Source organism: Thermobia domestica, chromosome 1 (assembly GCF_964235325.1).
Source record: "Thermobia domestica chromosome 1, izTheDome1.hap1.1, whole genome shotgun sequence".
Classification (NCBI taxonomy): domain Eukaryota; kingdom Metazoa; phylum Arthropoda; class Insecta; order Zygentoma; family Lepismatidae; genus Thermobia; species Thermobia domestica.
The window spans coordinates 69,981,449-70,006,422 of record NC_137454.1 but is presented as its reverse complement, the minus strand read 5'-3'; the positions used below and the strand labels follow the sequence as shown (position 1 = coordinate 70,006,422).

The 24,974-nt window shown below is 34.6% G+C and overlaps 1 protein-coding gene across 1 annotated transcript in view; it reads left to right on the top strand.

Moving 5' to 3' along the window:
• PNKP (Polynucleotide kinase 3'-phosphatase) overlaps positions 1 to 24,974 on the top strand; it is a 55,500-nt gene that overhangs the window by 17,360 nt on the left and 13,166 nt on the right. The window contains exon 3 of the mRNA XM_081758393.1: positions 1,800 to 2,117. Within this exon, the coding sequence (XP_081614519.1) occupies positions 1,800 to 2,117 (318 nt within the window). The remainder of the gene's footprint in view (positions 1 to 1,799; positions 2,118 to 24,974) is intronic.

The following is a 24,974-nucleotide window of genomic DNA, read 5'->3' as shown; positions in this document are numbered from 1 at the left end:
ATTCCAGCTCAAACCTCTTGACGTTTGAATCGTGTCCTCCTTTTCACAATACCCAATGCAAGTTAGGCGACATTGTCAAATAGCTTTGTTCCTGGATTAGGAGAAAGCAATTTCAAAGATACGTCCTTATGATATGTCATTTTAGCGTTAATAAATTTGTAAGAACGAATTTATTTTTCAATATCTTAATTTCTCGCGTTAGTGTTTCACGTTATGCCTGTGCACGAAAGGAAGTGGAATCCGACAACGTCGCATCTGTACAGCATTGGCTTTCGGCAGACGTCAAGAGGTTTGAACCGGACTTTATTTATTATTTAAATAATTAATTTCGAATTTACGAATTTTATCACAACTGCATTTTATATTTGAGTTTGGAGTTGTACAGCCATACAACTATTTAACTTTTCTCTAAACTTATTTTGTATTTTATTTATTTATTTACTCAATGCGACATTTGCTGGTGTTCTGGTGTTTACTTTCCAGAATATTGTCGATTCATTAATCCAACGTTGAAACTACAGGACATAGAGCGGAATAACGTCCAGTAGTTGCTGTATTTTGACTTAATTACACAGACAGCAGAGAAAGTTGTTTTACAGTTAAAAGGAAATCACTAACAATTTCTAAGCTTTTGTGCTCAAATCAGAATATTCTTCACTTACAAGTAACTAAAACGGATTTAGTGACTTCTTTTTGAATCTAGAGTAGAGAGTTATATCAGAAAAAAGTTCAGGTAAACTTTCCTTCATATCTTGAAGAGTGAGTTCATGGCGGTCTATACCTTCGTGGAAGGATCGATCGGTTTTCTTGCTGGGGATTCTTTTCCTGACGGTTTCAATGGTAGGATAATTAAAGTTTTTAAAATGAATGTGTTAACATGTTGGTGTATAACACGTAATATCTGTTTGCTATTTATGTTAGCGACATTCAGAAGGGGGAACAATTCCAAATTATTTTATGTAATTTTTTTTTTTTTTCAAAAGTTACTCTCTTCCTCAGAGTAGACATATTTACAAGTATGTGATGAGAAATTATGAGAGATAAGAAGAGATAAATTTAGATCATTAAGAAGAGAAAATATATATTGGTATTCTTTGAAACAGCCGAATTTTCACAGGACTCACACAATTCACAGATGATCGGGCATTATGTCGTAGGGTGAAGCTGACCACCTTCTAATGCTGATCTGCAAATAATTTCGCGGACCGCCAGTTGAAAACCATTGGCCTAGAATACTCATCCCGAGGTAATAGCGTGTGATCTATATAGAAATGTCTTGGTATCTAATAGTGAATACTGATATTTATGTTTCAAACTGCTTTCTATCTAAAAAGAATAATCTATCTTAAATATGTTCTTGATTTACACAATTACAAATAACAATGATTATCAATAGTTCATTTCAGTGAGTAATATTACAGTATTTTGATTAAGTACATTTATGAATGATATTGTAAAATTTCGTTTAAAAATAAAAAAGTTTCACATTGTAAATTAGAGAATTCGTTGCAGCGAAACGAAATATTTTGTGTAATAATCCGGCACTGGGCTAAGTGAGATGTATGATAAATGCAGGTAAATAATGGAAGAATTGGTGTAACCGAAACAAGAACATTGAGAAAATTTATGAATGCGATGTACACCGAATGCGAATAAACTCTCAAGACCTGGGATCGAACTACAAATATTTCGATGTGAGCGCTTACCATTAGCTATAGCTTTTATAAGTTTTTTTTAAATGGAAAAAAAAATCAGATTTTTTTATATCCTATAAATACAGTATTTCCGTTCCTTTCCAGATTGCAGCATATGACATAGATGGAACTATAATTGTAACAAAGTCTGGGCGTGTGTTTCCTAAGGATAGTAATGATTGGATGATTGCATTTAATGCTATTCAGCCGACACTTGCACGTCTGTGGAAGGAAGGTTTTAAAATTGTCTTTTTTACAAATCAAGCTGGTATAGCGACTGGGAAGGTTAAGCCAGAAGAATTTAAATCAAAAGTTGAGTCCATCGTTAAGAGAGTTGGTGTTCCTGTCCAAGTGTTGGTTAGTACGGGAAAGGCTATTTATCGAAAACCTGCTCCTGGAATGTGGAATATACTAGTAGAAAAGGTAAGAAATATTGCGAATATTTTGCAGAATAACCTTTCAGAATTTAAAAACGTTTGTTTATCTTCTTACATACATACAGTACTTACCTAAACTTTAAATGCGAGTAACATACATATTGATGTAATTACAAGCACAGCCTTCATATATCTCAATGAACATATGTTTCTACCGTGTGAATTAATAAAGTCGATAATACAGTACGTATTTAAAAGGACCATACTTTTTTTTTTCTTTATTACACTTTTGTAGTCACCGTTGTTATTTTCCCAGTGTAACAAACCAATTACCGGTTTGTTTACATTGGATCCGTATTGTTATGTGTACCGGTTGAAATCGAAGTTGGTTCCCGCATAATATTACTGTGCCCAGTTTTGTTACGTGTAAGTCTACACTAATTTAATGTTAATTTGTTTTTCAGTTTCGTTACGTGTAAGTTTACACTAATTTAATGTTAATTTGTTTTATATTGTTAGTACAAGGAATGGCACAAAAGAATACATGCACTCAATTACACATCCGGAAATCTTTTAAAACTAGTCCTTACTGATTCACTTCAAACTGTAACCGTTTCTTTAACGTCCATATCGTATTCTTAGCTCACACATACGAACAATTAATATAAGTAAAATTAAATACTATTGAAAATTTTACCTTAAAATTTCATCGAATACGATGTAGTTATATTTTATTCATTTGTTACCTACTTCGGCTTTCTTTTGTTACATTATATTACTGCTAACATGGCGATTTCTTTGGTTATTGCCGCAAGAGGGCGTTCGAATCGCCATACGTGGAAATAACATTGTAAAAGATGGCGGCTCGGCGGTGAAAGGAAGTTCTCCGTTACTATGGCAATTTCTAAATAATCACCGGGAGAGAATAATCTTTTAATTATTTATTTATTGAATAGAGTTTTCGGTAAGTTAGATATTAAAATAGATATAGAAATTCATGACTTTTACAGTTAGATTCTTGTACTGATATGTATTTATGGTAAAATAATGCGAATTATAATCAAAGATATAATAGTAGAAACCGCGTTTATAGAGGCCTGGCTACGAGTGTAAGATGACGCAGTGGATTAGTAGATTTCAGTGTGGAAAAATGATGGCTTGTTAGCTCCTCTAAAAAAATTTTAGAAATTTTGTAACTAAAAGTGTAATTCGGCCTGTAACCTAATCAAAATCATGGTTTAGACTAACCTAAGACGTTATTTGGAAGAAATAGATACGGAGGAGTCTAACAAAAGTCAAAATTTAGTGAAAACCTTTTTCGGCCACAAGCCATCAAATGTCATCTCCGCCATTACTAGACATATGCAGTAATGGAATGGGAGATGTAATTCATCGAAGCTGATTGCTGCGGCGGACCGGAAAGATATTCTACGTTCGTGGAGTGTGTAGCCGGTGTACCGAAGGAGTCATCTCTCGATTTTAAATAAGCAAGTAGATGAAACCTACTCTGCGAGAGGACTATTATTCTGTGAAACCTGCGGATAATCGGGTAACATCTTTTCTTATTTTTCTTATAAACAGTATAGCAGTTCAGCAAATGGCGTCTTTAAGAATCAGGATGTGTAACTAAAGTTAAAGGGCGTTACGCGTCTCTGAGCTTGTCAATCGTCAGTATCCACTTATGCTACAAGCATGTATAATTGAATTATTAAATCTTATGTGTGCCTCTACGTAAATTTGAAAAATATGTATGTTGATATTAGGGTAATATTTTACTTTGTACGTACCTTTCGATGGCAATGTACCTTGAAAATTTTGAATATTTAGATTAGATCGGTTATGTTAAATACATTACTGAATTATGTCTCAAATTATGTCCCGTGATGATGCCTTATTTTGTGAAATATTTGCTGTAGGTTAGGTTAGGTCTAATTTTGCAAATGTGTGATCCATAATATCTATGTAGGTTAGGTTAGATTCGCTTTTACCCGTGTTTTCCAAATTTAATACGTGTCTTTTATATATTGCAATGTGATATATGCTATTTTGTTGGGAAATCTTTATCATGAACGCACATGCGAATATTCCGCTATAACGGTCCGATTTTACGGTATCAAAAAAAATCAAGGTTATATTAGATTTAATGTTCAGGTTGCATTAACTTTAGCAAAAAAAAAAAAAGACACAACGATAAAGCTATTATTTATCATCAGAAGTTTCCAGATTCTTGTTTTGTGGCCAACCAAGAATAAGAGTCAACATTGTCCAGATTAAATTAGTATATATAAAGAAAATAAGCAATTAGAACCTTCTAAGTTCAAGTTTATGAATTGTATTTGAAATCATAAAGTCAAATTCTCAAGACTAATTTATTTGTGCCATTAGTTAACGATTACATGATGACAGATTTAAAAAAAATTGTGTCATTAAACATTTGCCTCCATCATGGTATCTCAAAGATACTTTACCAACATCTTATATGGAAATATGTTATCATAATGGTTTAACATATTCGTATTATCAAACATAATTCTCAACATTGATACATATAGGAAATTCTTAATACTAAAACAAAATCGGCGATCCATCCTCTCTATTTCTATATTTCTAAATAAACATCTTAATCAAGCGTTCATTCTTTATAGTATCCCTGTCGTATATCAAATGAAATACAAACATAGGCCATATCATTACTACTACAACGTCAATCTTTTAACTTAAAGTGAATAAGTAGCATTATTACTTCACATTAGCCTATTCATCATTTTCATAATACATATAACGTGGAAAACACTGCTATTAATGAAGAATGAAATATTTACAAATGTATAGTGAGTGAAAGAGAGGAAAAAAAATCTACTCGACAGGTTCAAATATTGAAACGCCTTTCCAATTATTATCATTTTAACTTATTATTGTTTCTGTTCATAATCAGTTAAGCTTGAAGAGTGATGGATACGCGTAAGGAATCATATTCTAGTTGGGTGAAGCAAGTTGAGACATATTACAAAGTTATTAGTTTCGATGAGGCAAAATATATGTTTAATGAACAGGCACATAACTATAATCATGGCACGCTCAAAGTAAACATCAACGTTGCACGAAGTGATAGTTTTAGAAGTAATGTTATTAAATCCGAAAATATGTCCAAATAAATTTCACCGGATCAGCACAGGCCGATATCAACATCAAAGAGTACGCTAATTGAAAATATATATATCGCGAGACAATGTGACAAGACACATGAAAGAGAATTTTAAATTACGAGTATATTACTAGATACTATGAAAAGGACACATCACTAAATAATAAAACACGTTCAAAGCACAATTTTCCCGATTTCACACGTATTGCGCATGCAGAAATGTATTATTAATCAGTATAAAAAAAAAAAACACACGATGAAATATGGAAAGCGCACATACAAAATATATTACGAAATGATATCAAAAGGACACACGGCAAAATATGGAAGAACACGTTCAAAGTACAATTATTACCGGCAATACACTTACGATATACTTTTCCCTAACCTACACAAATGTATTTTTAAAAAAAACAAAACAGTAGTATATAAATGAAGGCACTCCCAAAGAAATTTCATCATCATTAACATTTATCAATGGCATACGTTACAGAGCATTTAATATTCTAACATAAACCGTCAAGTTATCACGAGTGCGTTCAAAGTGAAGTTCACCCCGAAAAAAAAAAAATAAAATATATCACATGGCAAAACGAAAGGTACATATTAGATTTGAAATCACAGGCAAAATTACATTCTCTAACCTAACCAAAATATTATGGGACACATCTTTCAGATTTAACCTACCTACAGACACATATTAAATTCGAAAGCACGGACAAAATTTAATTTCCTAACCTAGCCGACATAAATATTATGGTTCACACATTTAAGTTTGACCTAACCTAACCTACAGCAAATATTCCACAAAATAAAACGTCATCAAGGGACATGCGTTTAACTGAGCTTACCTAACCTAAACATTCAAAGATCTTAAAGTACATTACTATAGAAGAGTGCGTGCAAAGTAAAGGTTTACCGTATCAACACATAAGATTTAATACTTCGATCATACATGCTTATGGCATGCAATTATAAGTACATGAGTGGACTATGATAATGAGCTTGAAAGACACGTGACGCTTTTCGATTTAACTACGCATAGTAATCTTGAAGCACTTCATGATTGAACAAGAAAAACAAAGAAAAGATGTTACCAGTTAGGAAAATTCCACAGATTATGCGAGTCCAATCCTTCCCACTTCTTACACTCCAAAATTGATTCCACTGGATCACCAGTTCGGTACCCTACAAACGCAGGAGACCGTCCGTGTGGCCCATTGTCTTCAACTTCGAAAAATTACATCCCCCTTGCCATCACTATACTTCACCAGTAATGGCGGAGATGGTACTTGGCGGCCTTGGGCCTAACGGTGTTTAAATTAATTTTGAAGTCAGGCTCCTCGGTTAATTTCTTCACTTTCTAATTGTCTCGGTTCACCAAAAGATTAAAATTTAGATAAGGTTAACTTTCCGAATATATACTTTAGCTATCAAATTTCCAAATTTAAAGGAGCCTAACTCAGACCGCCTTCTATGTTCTTTACTTCATGGTGGTCAACTACGTCATCTTAGTCGCGTCACCAGACCTTAATAATCGCGGTTTTAATATTACATGATCAATTACGAACTAAAACAAATTTATATATCTTCTGTTACTATACAAAACTCTATTCAAATAAGCAACCGTTCTATCTATTAAATGACATTTCATAGTTATCGGAAACAACCACATAACATAAATTTTCAAACTCACCTAGCCACGTCTTGAAAACATTTCCCGTTGCTGTGACGACAAGCTGCTCTCACTGTTCAAGCAGGTCGCCATTTGCAAAGTAAATGCCCGCATAGCGATTCAAACGCCCTCTTGTAGTGATAGCCATAATGAGTAACAAATAAACATCAGAATGAGTAACAAATGAACATCAGGGCGCATAACAAATGAAACACGGGTAGTATCACGTGAATAATTGACAGACATACGTATATGAGGTAAGGTAAAATATAAAATAAATTTGTACTATATTAAACTATGAGTGAAATTATTACAGTAACGCGAAACAGTTGTAGAAAGAAACAGTTCGAAGTTTTAGTGGTAAATCATTGTTGTGTTTGCGTATCTCATATAAAACTGATCACTTTTCGTGTCATTTATTTCATCTGCAACAAACCAATTAACGTCAAAACGAATCTTTGGAAACACTAGGGTGCAGTATTACAATACACGAACCAACTTTAACGCTGCCTTAACAACCGGTAAACATTGCAATACGGGTAAACATTACAATCCGGGAGCCAATTCAAATAGAGTGTAAACAACCGTTACTCGGTCTGTTACATTTTTCCCGGCGGCTTTAAGAAAAAAAAAACTTTTTTTTTTTAATTTATTTTTTTTTAATTTTTTTTTTATTTTTTTTTTATGACTATTTAAAGTCTTTTAACAATTCTTCTCTCTTTTCTGGAGAGCAATTGAACAATTTTACGTTCGATAAATTTTGAGTTGGCACTTCTCTCCCCTCCAAATCTTTTAAAGAAACGGAATTGTGATGCACTCGAGTCACAACGAAAGGTCCCGTAAATACTGGCATGTACTTGTGTGTGACCTACTTAAATGCATCCGAGTGAAAATGGGTCTTAACCATAACCAAATCCATTTCCTTAATTTCAATCACATTATTTTGCGATTTTCGTTTTCGTTTTGACAACAAACGGGGTTCCACCTGAATATGCCGTTTAGAATTTTCTACTGTCTTCAGTTCAGACGACCACGGAAATTTTTTTCTCGAAATCTATCGGCAGCTGAAAAAGAGATGAACACCTCAGCAGGCGTACATCCAATGGTGCTATTATAAGAATAGTTTAGCAGATCTTGTGCTGTCTTTAGCACTGTTTTCCACTTAGTGTGGTTATGGCTGCACAATAATCGAATAATTCGGTTGAGTTCTCGATGCGAACGTTCAACGACGCCATTCCCAGAAGGGTTATATGGCGAGACCAAGATGTGCTGAATCTGGTGATCATTGCAGTAATTCTTCCACGTGTTCGAGAGGAACTGTGGGTCCTGGTCGGATATGATAAAATTTGGGTAAGGGAAGAGATAGAAATATTCCTTTTCTAGAGTCCGAACAATCTCAGCAGCCGTGGCAGTCCTCAACGGTAAATAACATAGAAACCGTGAATAGACATCAACAATTGAAAGGATATAGTATAATTCATAGCTATATTGCAATTTCCACAAGATAGGTGCATAATTTGATATGTGGCTTATCTGCCTCAATATGCAGATCCTCACAAGCAATAATTCTATTGGAGAACTTCGTTCGGGCACACAACTCACAATTATTGATGAAATTTTGAAACGTACGGTTTTGTCCTTTCCAGGAAAACAATTCTTGAACTAATTTCAAACATTTACTAACACCAAAATGCCCCGTTTCATGAACCTTCCTAATCGTTCTCTCAATCAATAACTCTGGGATTACTAGCAGCCAACGCTTCGTTTTTGAATTTTGAATATAAACTAAATTGTTCACTAGCCGAATTCGAGAATCGGTACTGTCTGACATTTTCGTCTTTAATTCGTTACAGTACCTATCACCCTCTTGCATTTGCATTAACTCATCTACAGTGAACCACGTACTATCATAACAAACAAAATTAACAAAATTAACAGAATTAACACGGTATTCTTCAGGTTCGGCAGGGAGTTCCGGAGTATTGCGACTCAATATGTCGGCTATTTTATTGTCCACTCCCTTAATGTGCTCGAACCGAAGATCGAACCTCTGTAACTTCAGCAAAATTTTTGTGGTTCGGGGATCTAGGTTCTGTAACGTAAAAGCGTATGTCACTGCGCTGTTGTCACAATGAACTCCAGTTGGAAGATCGAATAGGAAACTTCATATAACTTTAATTTTCTACTTGCATAGCCGATAACGAGAAGTTCTCCAGTATCATCATACTGAGCCAGATAGCCAGCCAAATTCTCTAGTGATGCATCTGAAAATAAATGAAAGGGTTGATCGAAATTAGGTTGACTGAGCGCTGGAGGCTCACTCAACAACTCCCTCAATTGTTGGAATCCACTCAACAATTCCGTGCAAAGTTTTCAAAGGTTAAAATTTCGAAAAGTTGTTCGAAATAAATAAAATGTTCGTCTAAAGCAGAACTAAAGCACATCAGATTATAAAGAAAAATGAACCTATCAATAATTCGGCATTCATTCCTAATTATAAATACTGGTATACTAGAGGAAGACTATCTTTTTCCCGAAACCGCATTTTAAATATATATACTGGGCACAGGTCAATCTTAACCGAACGAAAAGAAATTTTGAAAAGGTTTGCCAAACATTATAATTTTAAAAAGTTCAGCTCGACTCCTGTGTTCAAGATACATTCTACTTATATTTCGATTCGCTGTACTTCCTCCTTCTTCCTTCAGAACAAAGTACGTCAATAAATTTTTAAGGAAGACAGTACAACTCACTTCATCTCGAAACGAATTCATTTTACATTCAAAATATTATTTTGAGGAGAGAAGTTTCAGTTGAGCAAACATCACTTTCTTTTTATGACAACTGCTCAATCTGTTTTCACGAATTAAGATCGAGATAGCTAACAAAATGGGAAACTTTATTGTTATTACTGTTAATGTCATCAATCAATTCTGCTGCAACTAGAGAATGCGGCGATACAACGAAATGGTACGTTTGAAGAGGACAGAGGAATCATCATTGGACCCGAACGAAATTAACTAACAGGTAGGTTTATACTGTTAAACCATACATTTCCGGTACCGCATACTATACTGGTACGTAAACAACTTCTGAATATTCAAAGTTAATCCTAACAATCCCTTTTCGACAGAAATTATTCCGCGGGTTTAGCCAAACCGGAAGATTCATTTATTTATTTTCTTTAAGCCGAAATTATTATGCTCACTGATCAAAGGAACTTGAGTCAACTTGCCACTCCTTTACAAAGTTTCGGTTCTTATGTTAAATAAGTCCACTAAAAGAGAAATTTCTAAATCAAATTTCTAGAATCCCCATTTTGTTAATGCATGTCTATTTTATAATATCTTACCTCCTACGTTATTTATAGAACATCATAACTTAACTTAAACCAATAGAAATACAACAAAGAAGAAGAAAACAAAATTCAGGGTTACAATTTCAATTACAGGAGGCGCTAATACAGGCGGTGAGACTTTTGCCTGTCCTATCCTATGGAGTGCTTCTAGCCACTTCCAGCAATATTTTCCACTTATCATATGTCTCCGCCCCTGGCTAGAGCAATTTCCAACTAACCATCTAAATAGTTTCAATTTACTTATATTAACATTGATGAACAATATCAAGTCAAGTTTTCCTATCTCCTTTCTCCCTTTCTGAGATCTACTCATTCTGATTAGCTTATGTCTTCGTCCCTGGCTAGAACAATTTCCTACTAACCACTTAAACAGTTTCGATTCATTTACATTAATATCCATAAACAATATCAAATTAGGTTTTCCCATCTCTTTTCTCCCTTTTTGAGATCTACCTACTCTTTTGTCATCAATATCCAAGAAATCATCAATGTCATCACCACTCATTATGTGAATCTTTATCGTATCGACTATACTAGACATCGCTACCCTGTCATGCTGCTTTTTGTCATAACCGACATACATAAAAGAGCTTTTATTTACATCATTGTGCATTACTGGGGTTTCGTTTATCAAATATCTACCGACACGTACATTAAATCTACTACTACATACTAAATCTAAACTTAAATCTACATTTACATCATCATAATAATCATCAGTCTCATCATTTAAATTATCCTTAGTCACATTTATGTGAGACTTAAACTCAGGCGCTTCTAATGCAGCCCTGTCATTTTCTAAACTATTACTATCTATCTTATCTAAGACATCACAAAAATTATTATTTGCTAATTGTAAATCTGTGCCCTCAACATTATCAGTTTCACATAACCCCACAGCTCTGATTTCTAGTTTGTGATTAGCGATTATAGTTTCAACTTCTTTTCCAGAAGTCAATGTTGATGACGTTATCGATGACCCTTTAGATGCTACATTATTTTCCAGTTCTCGTTTGACAGTGGATAAATCCGACTGTACACTGGAGAGAGACTCTTTAATCGTAACAATATCTACCTTTAAGTCATTCGTATTAGCGTCCATTTTACCATTTAACTGGTTTATATCAGATCTTAAATCATTGTTACCGGCATCCAATTTACCACTCATGACAGACATTTCTGTTCGCAAGTCTGTAATGATATCAATCAACGTTTTGAGCAATGGTTCTCCATCACTTTCAGTTTCAGGTTCCTCAACGGGTTTTTCAATTGCTGTAGCTAACATCTTATCCAACTTACAGTCGAAACAAACCCAATTATTATTCATGGTACGTAAAATTTCCTGTTCTTTCTCAGGAATATTGAGGCACCGGATAGGGAACCATAGGTTACAAGTTTCACAGCGTATAGACACACTGTCACTAGAATCGTACTTATTGTCACAACATTTAAAATGTTCGGTAGAACCATCTACACTAAGACTTTCGTCACTCATTTTGCATTAATCGAGTCACGCGTCTAATAGCTCACTGTCATCAATCCACTCATTACTTCACATACTTATCTCAGTTTGGCACACAAAACAATAATTATAAAAATATTAATACATATCCTAACACAAATTATCAACTAAACAAATATCCTTAAAGCTGAGGTCGCCAATTATAACGGTCCGATTTTCCAGGAATAAGAACATCTCGGAAATAAATCAAAGATCCTGGATGGTATCGCCAATTATAACGGTCCGATTTTACGGTATCAAAAAAAATCAAGGTTATATTAGATTTAATGTTCAGGTTGCATTAACTTTAGCAAAAGAAAAAAAAGACACAACGATAAAGCTATTATTTATCATCAGAAGTTTCCAGATTCTTGTTTTGTGGCCAACCAAGAATAAGAGTCAACATTGTCCAGATTAAATTAGTATATATAAAGAAAATAAGCAATTAGAACCTTCTAAGTTCAAGTTTATGAATTGTATTTGAAATCATAAAGTCAAATTCTCAAGACTAATTTATTTGTGCCATTAGTTAACGATTACATGATGACAGATTTAAAAAAAATTGTGTCATTAAACATTTGCCTCCATCATGGTATCTCAAAGATACTTTACCAACATCTTATATGGAAATATGTTATCATAATGGTTTAACATATTCGTATTATCAAACATAATTCTCAACATTGATACATATAGGAAATTCTTAATACTAAAACAAAATCGGCGATCCATCCTCTCTATTTCTATATTTCTAAATAAACATCTTAATCAAGCGTTCATTCTTTATAGTATCCCTGTCGTATATCAAATGAAATACAAACATAGGCCATATCATTACTACTACAACGTCAATCTTTTAACTTAAAGTGAATAAGTAGCATTATTACTTCACATTAGCCTATTCATCATTTTCATAATACATATAACGTGGAAAACACTGCTATTAATGAAGAATGAAATATTTACAAATGTATAGTGAGTGAAAGAGAGGAAAAAAAAATCTACTCGACAGGTTCAAATATTGAAACGCCTTTCCAATTATTATCATTTTAACTTATTATTGTTTCTGTTCATAATCAGTTAAGCTTGAAGAGTGATGGATACGCGTAAGGAATCATATTCTAGTTGGGTGAAGCAAGTTGAGACATATTACAAAGTTATTAGTTTCGATGAGGCAAAATATATGTTTAATGAACAGGCACATAACTATAATCATGGCACGCTCAAAGTAAACATCAACGTTGCACGAAGTGATAGTTTTAGAAGTAATGTTATTAAATCCGAAAATATGTCCAAATAAATTTCACCGGATCAGCACAGGCCGATATCAACATCAAAGAGTACGCTAATTGAAAATATATATATCGCGAGACAATGTGACAAGACACATGAAAGAGAATTTTAAATTACGAGTATATTACTAGATACTATGAAAAGGACACATCACTAAATAATAAAACACGTTCAAAGCACAATTTTCCCGATTTCACACGTATTGCGCATGCAGAAATGTATTATTAATCAGTATAAAAAAAAAAACACACGATGAAATATGGAAAGCGCACATACAAAATATATTACGAAATGATATCAAAAGGACACACGGCAAAATATGGAAGAACACGTTCAAAGTACAATTATTACCGGCAATACACTTACGATATACTTTTCCCTAACCTACACAAATGTATTTTTAAAAAAAACAAAACAGTAGTATATAAATGAAGGCACTCCCAAAGAAATTTCATCATCATTAACATTTATCAATGGCATACGTTACAGAGCATTTAATATTCTAACATAAACCGTCAAGTTATCACGAGTGCGTTCAAAGTGAAGTTCACCCCGAAAAAAAAAAATAAAATATATCACATGGCAAAACGAAAGGTACATATTAGATTTGAAATCACAGGCAAAATTACATTCTCTAACCTAACCAAAATATTATGGGACACATCTTTCAGATTTAACCTACCTACAGACACATATTAAATTCGAAAGCACGGACAAAATTTAATTTCCTAACCTAGCCGACATAAATATTATGGTTCACACATTTAAGTTTGACCTAACCTAACCTACAGCAAATATTCCACAAAATAAAACGTCATCAAGGGACATGCGTTTAACTGAGCTTACCTAACCTAAACATTCAAAGATCTTAAAGTACATTACTATAGAAGAGTGCGTGCAAAGTAAAGGTTTACCGTATCAACACATAAGATTTAATACTTCGATCATACATGCTTATGGCATGCAATTATAAGTACATGAGTGGACTATGATAATGAGCTTGAAAGACACGTGACGCTTTTCGATTTAACTACGCATAGTAATCTTGAAGCACTTCATGATTGAACAAGAAAAACAAAGAAAAGATGTTACCAGTTAGGAAAATTCCACAGATTATGCGAGTCCAATCCTTCCCACTTCTTACACTCCAAAATTGATTCCACTGGATCACCAGTTCGGTACCCTACAAACGCAGGAGACCGTCCGTGTGGCCCATTGTCTTCAACTTCGAAAAATTACATCCCCCTTGCCATCACTATACTTCACCAGTAATGGCGGAGATGGTACTTGGCGGCCTTGGGCCTAACGGTGTTTAAATTAATTTTGAAGTCAGGCTCCTCGGTTAATTTCTTCACTTTCTAATTGTCTCGGTTCACCAAAAGATTAAAATTTAGATAAGGTTAACTTTCCGAATATATACTTTAGCTATCAAATTTCCAAATTTAAAGGAGCCTAACTCAGACCGCCTTCTATGTTCTTTACTTCATGGTGGTCAACTACGTCATCTTAGTCGCGTCACCAGACCTTAATAATCGCGGTTTTAATATTACATGATCAATTACGAACTAAAACAAATTTATATATCTTCTGTTACTATACAAAACTCTATTCAAATAAGCAACCGTTCTATCTATTAAATGACATTTCATAGTTATCGGAAACAACCACATAACATAAATTTTCAAACTCACCTAGCCACGTCTTGAAAACATTTCCCGTTGCTGTGACGACCGCTGCTCTCACTGTTCAAGCAGGTCGCCATTTGCAAAGTAAATGCCCGCATAGCGATTCAAACGCCCTCTTGTAGTGATAGCCATAATGAGTAACAAATAAACATCAGAATGAGTAACAAATGAACATCAGGGCGCATAACAAATGAAACACGGGTAGTATCACGTGAATAATTGACAGACATACGTATATGAGGTAAGGTAAAATATAAAATAAATTTGTACTATATTAAACTATGAGTGAAATTATTACAGTAACGCGAAACAGTTGTAGAAAGAAACAGTTCGAAGTTTTAGTGGTAAATCATTGTTGTGTTTGCGTATCTCATATAAAACTGATCACTTTTCGTGTCATTTATTTCATCTGCAACAAACCAATTAACGTCAAAACGAATCTTTGGAAACACTAGGGTGCAGTATTACAATACACGAACCAACTTTAACGCTGCCTTAACAACCGGTAAACATTGCAATACGGGTAAACATTACAATCCGGGAGCCAATTCAAATAGAATGTAAACAACCGTTACTCGGTCTGTTACACCGCGTCTGAGAATTTAAGTATTTCGTAATTCATTTCATTCGCTTCAATATTGCTTTATGATGTATGTCAGTCGTAAACACTAAGATGAAATTTCTTTGAGAGTGCTCTGATATATATATATTAACGTGTCTTTTAATCGTATTTGTAATACATGCATGTAGGTTAGATAAAATTTCCATTTCTTACGTGTAGAACCGGTAACAATTGTGATGTGAGCGTACTTTCCTATATTTTGTCGTGTGTCCCTTTGATATTAATTTGTAATGTATTTTTGTATCCGTGCTTGCCATATTTTGTCATGTGCATATTCAAGACGTGTAATGTCGATAAAATTGCATTTCAAACGTGTCTATTATTATTATTTTGTCGTGTGCCCTTTTATAGTATCTCTTAATACATTAGTGGTTTAAAATCTTCTTTCGTATGTATGATCTTATTTCGTTGCACCATATATTTAGTTTTGTAGGTTAGGAAAATTTGAATATAACATATCCTCCGATGTTAATATCGTATCTTGATGAGTGCGAGTAATAGATCTGTGCCGATGTGGGAGAACTTTACTCTGGACATACCTCCGGAGTTCGACATTCGACATTACTATTTACAAAATACTATTTCGTGCTATGTTTGTTTATTTTCAGTTAGGTAGATATTTACTTTGAACGTGCCATAATTACAGTGCAGAATTAAATGTTCGTGCCTACATTGATATTTGCCTCGTTGGAAACCAATAACGTTGGAATGTTTTTCAACTTGCTATTCTCCAGTAGAGCGTATCCATCTCTCTATAAGTTTAATTAGTTGTAAACAGAGATAATAAGTTAAAAATAATAATAATTCTTTAAAGAGGCGTTTCAGTAATTGGACCCTGTCGAGCATATGTAGATTTTTTTTTTTTCGTTCTCGATAGACATTTGTAAATATATCGCTTTCATTATTAGTAGTGCTTTCATATTAAATGTATTATGCGAATGATGCATAGGCTAACGTAAAGTAATACATGATGCTACTCGTATTTTTTTTTTTTTTTTTTTTTTATTATTTAATTGAAAAATGGAATTGTAGTAGCGATGATACTGCCTATGTCTGCATAACTTGCATATTGTTTGATGAATGACAGGGACATTACAAGCAATGAACGCCCAAGTAAAAGAATCTTCTGTAACTACATAAGTAGAGGGGATGGATCGCCAATTCTTTGATTGATAATGAGTTTTATATGTATTAATGAGATATGTTTGAGAATCATGTTGGAGACTAGATATGTTAAAACAATATAACAATATCATTTCATAAAATGTTGATAAAGTATCTTAGAGATACCACAATGGAGGCAAATGTTTTTAATTTTTTTTTCTCTTTCAATCTGTTATGATGTAAATTGTTAATAAATTGGCACGAATAAATAGTCATAAAAAAAAATTTAGCTCTGTAATTTCAAATATAATTTATACAATTAGAATTTATGAAGTTTTTTTTTTCTTCTTAAAAGTACTCATTAAGCTGAACAATGTTGACTCTTATTCTTGGTTGGCCACAAAACAAGAATCTGGAAACTTCTGATGATAAATAATAGCTTTATCGTTGTGTTGCTCTTTTCTTTTGCTAAAGCTAATGCAACCTAAAAATTAAATCTAATATAACCTTGAATTTTTTTTTTATACCCTGAAAACGTATTTGTTATAATTGGCAATACCATCCAGGATCTTTGATTTATTTCCGAGATGTTCTTATTCCTGGAAACTCGTATTGTTATAATTGGCGACCTCAGCTTTAGGATATTTGTTAAGTTGATAATTTGCGTATGTCTTAATATATTTTATAATTATTGTTTTGTGTGCCAAACTGAGATAAGCATGTAAAGTAATGAGTGGATAAAGTAATGAGTGGATATGACGATGACAAGTTGTTAGACGCGTGACCCGATTAATGTAAAAAAAAAATGAGTGACGAAAGTCTTAGTGTAGATGGTTCTACCGAACATTTTAAATGTTGTGATAATAAGTGTAATACTAGTGACAGTGTATCCATACGCTGTGAAACTTGTGATCAATGGTTCCACATCCGTTGTTTGAACATTCCTGATGAGGAACAGGAAGTGTTACGTACCACTAACAATAAATGGGTTTGTTTTGACTGCAAATTGGATGGTGCGTTGGATACAGAAACTGAACCACCTGTGGTGCGAAATCCGAAAAAGAAAGGTGTACCCGAAATCGAAATTGGTGGGGGACCATTACTTAAAACCTTAATTGGGATCATTAAAGATTTGAGAACTGAAATGTCAGTTATGAATAATAAAATGGATGCTAACAAAAATGAATTGAAGGTAGACATTGTCACAATTAAAGAATCTTTGTCCGTGGTACAGGAGGATTTATCCACTGTCAAACGTGAATTGAAACGTGAGGTGTCACAATTAAGAACTGAATTGGAGGAGAGTAATCAAAATTTAGGCCAAACTGTAGAAAATGTCAAAGAGTTCTGTAGTAGAGAAGTAGATAATTTGCATGTTGAAATTACCAAAGTTAGGTCAGACTTAGAAAATACAAGTAAAATTTGTAAAGAAACTGCCGAAACTGTAGATTGTAAGGTTGAAACTTTGGCTAAAGATATGGAAATCTTGAAATGTGACATTAGCAAAGTAAATGTAAGATTAAATAGTGAACTTCAAAATGTAAAAGAGAGGCAAGTTGAGGAACATAGACAATTTCGGGAAACTAATGAGAAGACAGTCAACATGATACAATCGATAGAAAAAGATGTAATTGATGTGTATCGTCATAGTCGTGATCGATGTGAACGAAATGCCGAAACCTTGAAAAATTTGATTGAGAACCGTGGTAATCTAAATTTAACTGAAACTCCTTTTGAAAGTTGTAGATCGGTTCGAAATGATAAGGCATTGCCGAGAACTCCGGTATTCAAACTCGATGAAATTTTAGCAAATGATACCGAGAATGACATGAATTATTCTTCATCTTCTTCGTCGGACTCTGAAAAATGCCGCAAAGAATCTCGCAGGGCTAATCGTTTGAAAAAGATGAAAAAGACAAAGAAATCGGTTCGTACGGGTATTAGTGAGAATCAGTGTGGTCATAGAGATTTGGTCATTAACGATCAGGACAATCCAGTAAGTTTGGAGCTAAATCAAAAGATTAAGCCTTGGGAAACTAGTCCTTCTTATAAAAGGGGGGCTGGCACGTATCTCAAAGAAATTCATCACTTCCCAAAATTTGACGGTCAATTGACGCAAGGGGTAGCACAAATTTTCTTAGATGATCTTTTACAAACGATGAGTATGTACGTTCTCACGGATAGAGATCGTGTATATATAGTGGGACGAGTTCTAGAAAAGTCAGCTAAAATTTGGTATCGTAGTGTCGCCTCTCAAATCAAATCTTTCTCTGACTTCGTGCGGCTTTTCAAGCTCCAATACATATCGGAACGACTAGAGAGGGCACAAAAGCGCCACCTCTACTCGTTACGGTATGATAAGTCAAAACATGCTTCCTTGTTAGGTTTTGTGAGGCACATTGTAGAAAAATATAATTCAATTGTAACTTCCCCGTCAGATCAAGAGCTGAAGGATCTGATCCTGGACTGCCTTCCTGAGGAAGAAGCAAAGATTTTAAAACTAGGCTCAGTGAGTACAGTGCAAGATTTAATGTTAAGAATAGCTGAGTTAGAGTGTAGTCCGACTCCCTCGTTAGGAAATCAGGGCAATCAAAAATTTCAACCTAGGAAACCACAGGTTAGGAAAACATTCTTTTTACCTAATAGCTCTAATCGAACCGACAATGCAGTACAGACCGAGCCGATTTGCAATGAAGGTAGTGTACAATTTGGAAATAAACCTCAAAATTTTAACGGGAAATTATGCCGTAATAGCTGGAAAAGAAATCGGAACCAAAAACAAGGATGGGATAAAAATAGAAATAATAACTTCAGACCCATGAACGGTATTCAGCCGGTTCCGATGTATGGGGGTGTACCAGTGCCAGTACCATATACGGTACCGGGCATGTATAACTTTAGTAATATGAAACCGGTTATGATGCCAGGTCCTTCCGTTACTATGGTAACTTCTTCGTTTCCCCAAAACTTACCTGTTGTGACTACTGTCACTTCCGCTTTACGTCCACCGTACCCTTCGGTGACTGCGGAACCAACAAGTCCGGTAGTTGTTTCGGAAAACATGTTGAGCAGTCGTCACTAAGGGGAGACGACGGCTGCTCCAACCAACTTCTCTCCCCGAATCAAAATGTTAGTAAACTTTATTCTTTTGAGAAAGAAAATGTGTCGATTGAAAATGAGTCTTCCTTGAAATTACTAACATATTTTGTGTTAAAAGAGGAAGAAGGGAATATGTCCAAACAAGATTTCGAGATATTTCCTTCCCCTTCTATAGATTGCAAGGTGGGGGAAATGCAAATTAGGTGTATCCTTGACACGGGCGCTGAGTTAAATCTTTTAAATTATAATATTTGGCAGAACCTACAAAATTCCTTTCGTTCGGCAAAACTCAAACCAGTGCCAAGTGTACACTTAACTGCGTTTGCAGGCAAAGATAATTTTCCTGTTAAGGGATTGCTTGAATTAACCTTAAATATACAAGATAATCTTTTTAATGTCCCAGTCTTTGTAGTGAAGGACATGAAAGCTGGACTGTTATTGGGCTCGCCATTTTTTGCTAAGTTTAGAGTTACTTTGGATAGTCATCACAGAAAGTTAATCTTGAAAAATAATAGTGAGGAAGAAGTAACTCTGGATATCTCTTATCCAAAGATACTCCTTGTTCATTTAGATACTAATTCTGAATCATGTGAACCTAACCAAATTCTTTCTTTTTCTAGCGAACAATGTAAGGATTATGGTGAGATTTCGGAATTAGAAATTAAAGAATATATTAAAGGTCGTGATGATTTGGATGATGATACAAAATTAAAACTAGAAAATTTGCTCCTTAAATTCAAGCACTTATTTTGCGAATATCCTAAGCCAATCCGATGCGAACCTTATAAAATAGAACTGACAGACCAAGAACCTGTGGTCGGAAAAATCTATCCGATCCCTCAAGCTATGCAAAAAGAGTTTGAGGAAGAATTGAAGAAATGGATGAGGTTGGGGATAGCTAAGGAACATCCCAGCAGTTATCGCAACCCAATTCATTGCGTGCGAAAATCCTCAGGGGGTGTTAGGCCTGTAATCGACCTGAGATTACTGAACTTAAAGGTCGTAAGTCCTAAAATACAGGTCGAACCTATTAATGAAATTCTCACTCGCATCTCTGGAGCTAAAATCTTTAGCTCCATGGATGCTACAATGGGATATTATGGTATTCGACTGCATCCAGATTCCTTCGCATCCACAAGCTTCATATATTTAGGTCGACAGTATGTATTATGTGTCCTTCCAATGGGTTTAAAGTCAAGTCCTAGTATCTTCCAAAATGTGATGAATTCATATTTTGGATTAGATACTAGACATTTTGTTGTAGTCTATCTTGACGATTTAATGTGCTTTAGTTCTACTTTCGATGAGCATTTCATTCATTTAGAACAAATTTTTGAAATTCTAACCTTTGGAAATTTTGCGCTAAATTTCAAGAAATGTCAGTCCGTCAAGTCTGAAATTTTATTTTTGGGACACATTGTGAATGGGAAGGAATTGAAGCCGAATCCCAAACACAACGAAGCGATAAAGTACTTTCCGATACCGAAAACCAAGAAGAAACTTAGATCTTTCTTGGGCATTCTTTCTTGGCGGAGAAAATTCATTCCTCAGTTCGCTGCTCTAACAGCGCCGTTTTTCGATTTGTTGAAGAAAGACAAGAAATATTGTCTAACTGAGGAATTGCTGAATAGATTCCAACAATTGAGGGAGTTGTTGAGTGAGCCTCCAGCGCTCAGTCAACCTAATTTCGATCAACCCTTTCACTTATTTTCAGATGCGTCTCTAGAAAATTTGGCCGGCTATCTGGCTCAGTATGATGATACTGGAGAACTTCTTGTTATCGGCTATGCGAGTAGAAAATTAAAGTTGTATGAAGTTTCCTATTCGATTTTTCAACTGGAGTTGCTGGCAGTATTGTTTCTGTGCGAACATTTCTCATATTACATTTTAGGTAGAAAAGTCACGGTTCATTGTGACAACAGCGCAGTGACATACGCTTTTACGTTACAGAACCTAGATCCCCGAACCACAAAAATTTTGTTGAAGTTACAGAGGTTCGATCTTCGGTTCGAGCACATAAAAGGGGTGGACAATAAAATAGCCGACATATTGAGTCGCAATACTCCGGAACTCCCTGCCGAACCTGAAGAATACCATGTTAATTCTGTTAATTTTGTTAATTTTGTTTGTTATGATGAGAGTACGTGGTTCACTGTAAATGAGTTAATGCAAATGCAAGCGGGTGATAAGTACTGTAACGAATTAAAAGCGAAAATGTCAGACAGTGCCGATTCTCGAATTCGTATAGTGAATAATTTGGTCTATATTCAAAATTCGAAAACGAAACGTTGGCTGCTAGTAATCCCAGAGTTATTGATTGAGAGAACGATTAGGAAGGTTCATGAAACGGGGCATTTTGGCGTTAGTAAATGTTTGAAATTAGTTCAGGAATTGTTTTTCTGGAAAGGACAAAAACGTACGTTCCAAAAGTTCATTAATAATTGTGAATTGTGTGCCCGAACGAAGTTCTCCAATAGAATTATTGCTCGTGAGGATCTACATATTGAGGCAGATAAGCCACATATCAAATTATGCATAGATCTCGTAGGAAAATTGCCATGTAGTTATGGATTCTACTACGTCCTCTCAATTGTTGATGTCTATTCACGGTTTCTATGTTATTTGCCGTTGAGGAATGCCACAGCTGCTGAGATTGTTCGGACTCTAGAAAAGGAATATTTCTATCTCTTCCCTTACCCAAATTCTATAATATCCGACCAGGGCCCACAGTTCCTCTCGAACACGTGGAAGAATTACTGTAAGGATCACCAAATTCAGCATATTTTGGTCTCTCCGTACAACCCTTCTGGGAATGGCATTATCGAACGTTCGCATCGAGAACTCAACCGAATTATTCGATTATTGTGCAGCCATAATCACACTAAGTGGAAAACAGTGCTAAAGACGGCACAAGACCTCTTAAACTATTCTTATAATAGCACCATTGGATGCACACCTGCCGAGGTGTTCATTTCTTTTTCAGCTACCGATAGATTTCGAGAAAAATTTCCATGGCCGTCTGAACTGAAAACAGTAGAAAATTCTAAACGGCATATTCAGGTGGAACCCCGTTTATCAAAACGAAAGCGAAAGTCGCAAAATAATGTGATTGAAATTAAGGAAATGGATTTGGTTATGGTCAAAACCCATTTTCAATCGGATGCGTTTAAGAAGGTCACACACAAGTACATGCCTGTATTCACGGGGCCTTTTGTTGTGACTCGAGTGCATCACAATTCCGTTTCTTTAAAAGATTTGGAGGGGAGAGAAGTGCCGACTCAAAATTTATCGAATGTAAAACTGTTCAATTGCTCTCCGGAAAAGAGAGAAGAATTATTAAAAGACTTTAAACAGTCATAAAAAAAAATTTTTTTGTTAATGTTCTAAATAGTTAAACAAAAATTTTTTTTTTGCTAAGCTGCCGGGAAAAATGTAACAAACCAATTACCGGTTTGTTTACATTGGATCCGTATTGTTATGTGTACCGGTTGAAATCGAAGTTGGTTCCCGCATAATATTACTGTGCCCAGTTTTGTTACGTGTAAGTCTACACTAATTTAATGTTAATTTGTTTTTCAGTTTCGTTACGTGTAAGTTTACACTAATTTAATGTTAATTTGTTTTATATTGTTAGTACAAGGAATGGCACAAAAGAATACATGCACTCAATTACACATCCGGAAATCTTTTAAAACTAGTCCTTACTGATTCACTTCAAACTGTAACCGTTTCTTTAACGTCCATATCGTATTCTTAGCTCACACATACGAACAATTAATATAAGTAAAATTAAATACTATTGAAAATTTTACCTTAAAATTTCATCGAATACGATGTAGTTATATTTTATTCATTTGTTACCTACTTCGGCTTTCTTTTGTTACATTATATTACTGCTAACATGGCGATTTCTTTGGTTATTGCCGCAAGAGGGCGTTCGAATCGCCATACGTGGAAATAACATTGTAAAAGATGGCGGCTCGGCGGTGAAAGGAAGTTCTCCGTTACTATGGCAATTTCTAAATAATCACCGGGAGAGAATAATCTTTTAATTATTTATTTATTGAATAGAGTTTTCGGTAAGTTAGATATTAAAATAGATATAGAAATTCATGACTTTTACAGTTAGATTCTTGTACTGATATGTATTTATGGTAAAATAATGCGAATTATAATCAAAGATATAATAGTAGAAACCGCGTTTATAGAGGCCTGGCTACGAGTGTAAGATGACGCAGTGGATTAGTAGATTTCAGTGTGGAAAAATGATGGCTTGTTAGCTCCTCTAAAAAAATTTTAGAAATTTTGTAACTAAAAGTGTAATTCGGCCTGTAACCTAATCAAAATCATGGTTTAGACTAACCTAAGACGTTATTTGGAAGAAATAGATACGGAGGAGTCTAACAAAAGTCAAAATTTAGTGAAAACCTTTTTCGGCCACAAGCCATCAAATGTCATCTCCGCCATTACTAGACATATGCAGTAATGGAATGGGAGATGTAATTCATCGAAGCTGATTGCTGCGGCGGACCGGAAAGATATTCTACGTTCGTGGAGTGTGTAGCCGGTGTACCGAAGGAGTCATCTCTCGATTTTAAATAAGCAAGTAGATGAAACCTACTCTGCGAGAGGACTATTATTCTGTGAAACCTGCGGATAATCGGGTAACATCTTTTCTTATTTTTCTTATAAACAGTATAGCAGTTCAGCAAATGGCGTCTTTAAGAATCAGGATGTGTAACTAAAGTTAAAGGGCGTTACGCGTCTCTGAGCTTGTCAATCGTCAGTATCCACTTATGCTACAAGCATGTATAATTGAATTATTAAATCTTATGTGTGCCTCTACGTAAATTTGAAAAATATGTATGTTGATATTAGGGTAATATTTTACTTTGTACGTACCTTTCGATGGCAATGTACCTTGAAAATTTTGAATATTTAGATTAGATCGGTTATGTTAAATACATTACTGAATTATGTCTCAAATTATGTCCCGTGATGATGCCTTATTTTGTGAAATATTTGCTGTAGGTTAGGTTAGGTCTAATTTTGCAAATGTGTGATCCATAATATCTATGTAGGTTAGGTTAGATTCGCTTTTACCCGTGTTTTCCAAATTTAATACGTGTCTTTTATATATTGCAATGTGATATATGCTATTTTGTTGGGAAATCTTTATCATGAACGCACATGCGAATATTCCGCGTCTGAGAATTTAAGTATTTCGTAATTCATTTCATTCGCTTCAATATTGCTTTATGATGTATGTCAGTCGTAAACACTAAGATGAAATTTCTTTGAGAGTGCTCTGATATATATATATTAACGTGTCTTTTAATCGTATTTGTAATACATGCATGTAGGTTAGATAAAATTTCCATTTCTTACGTGTAGAACCGGTAACAATTGTGATGTGAGCGT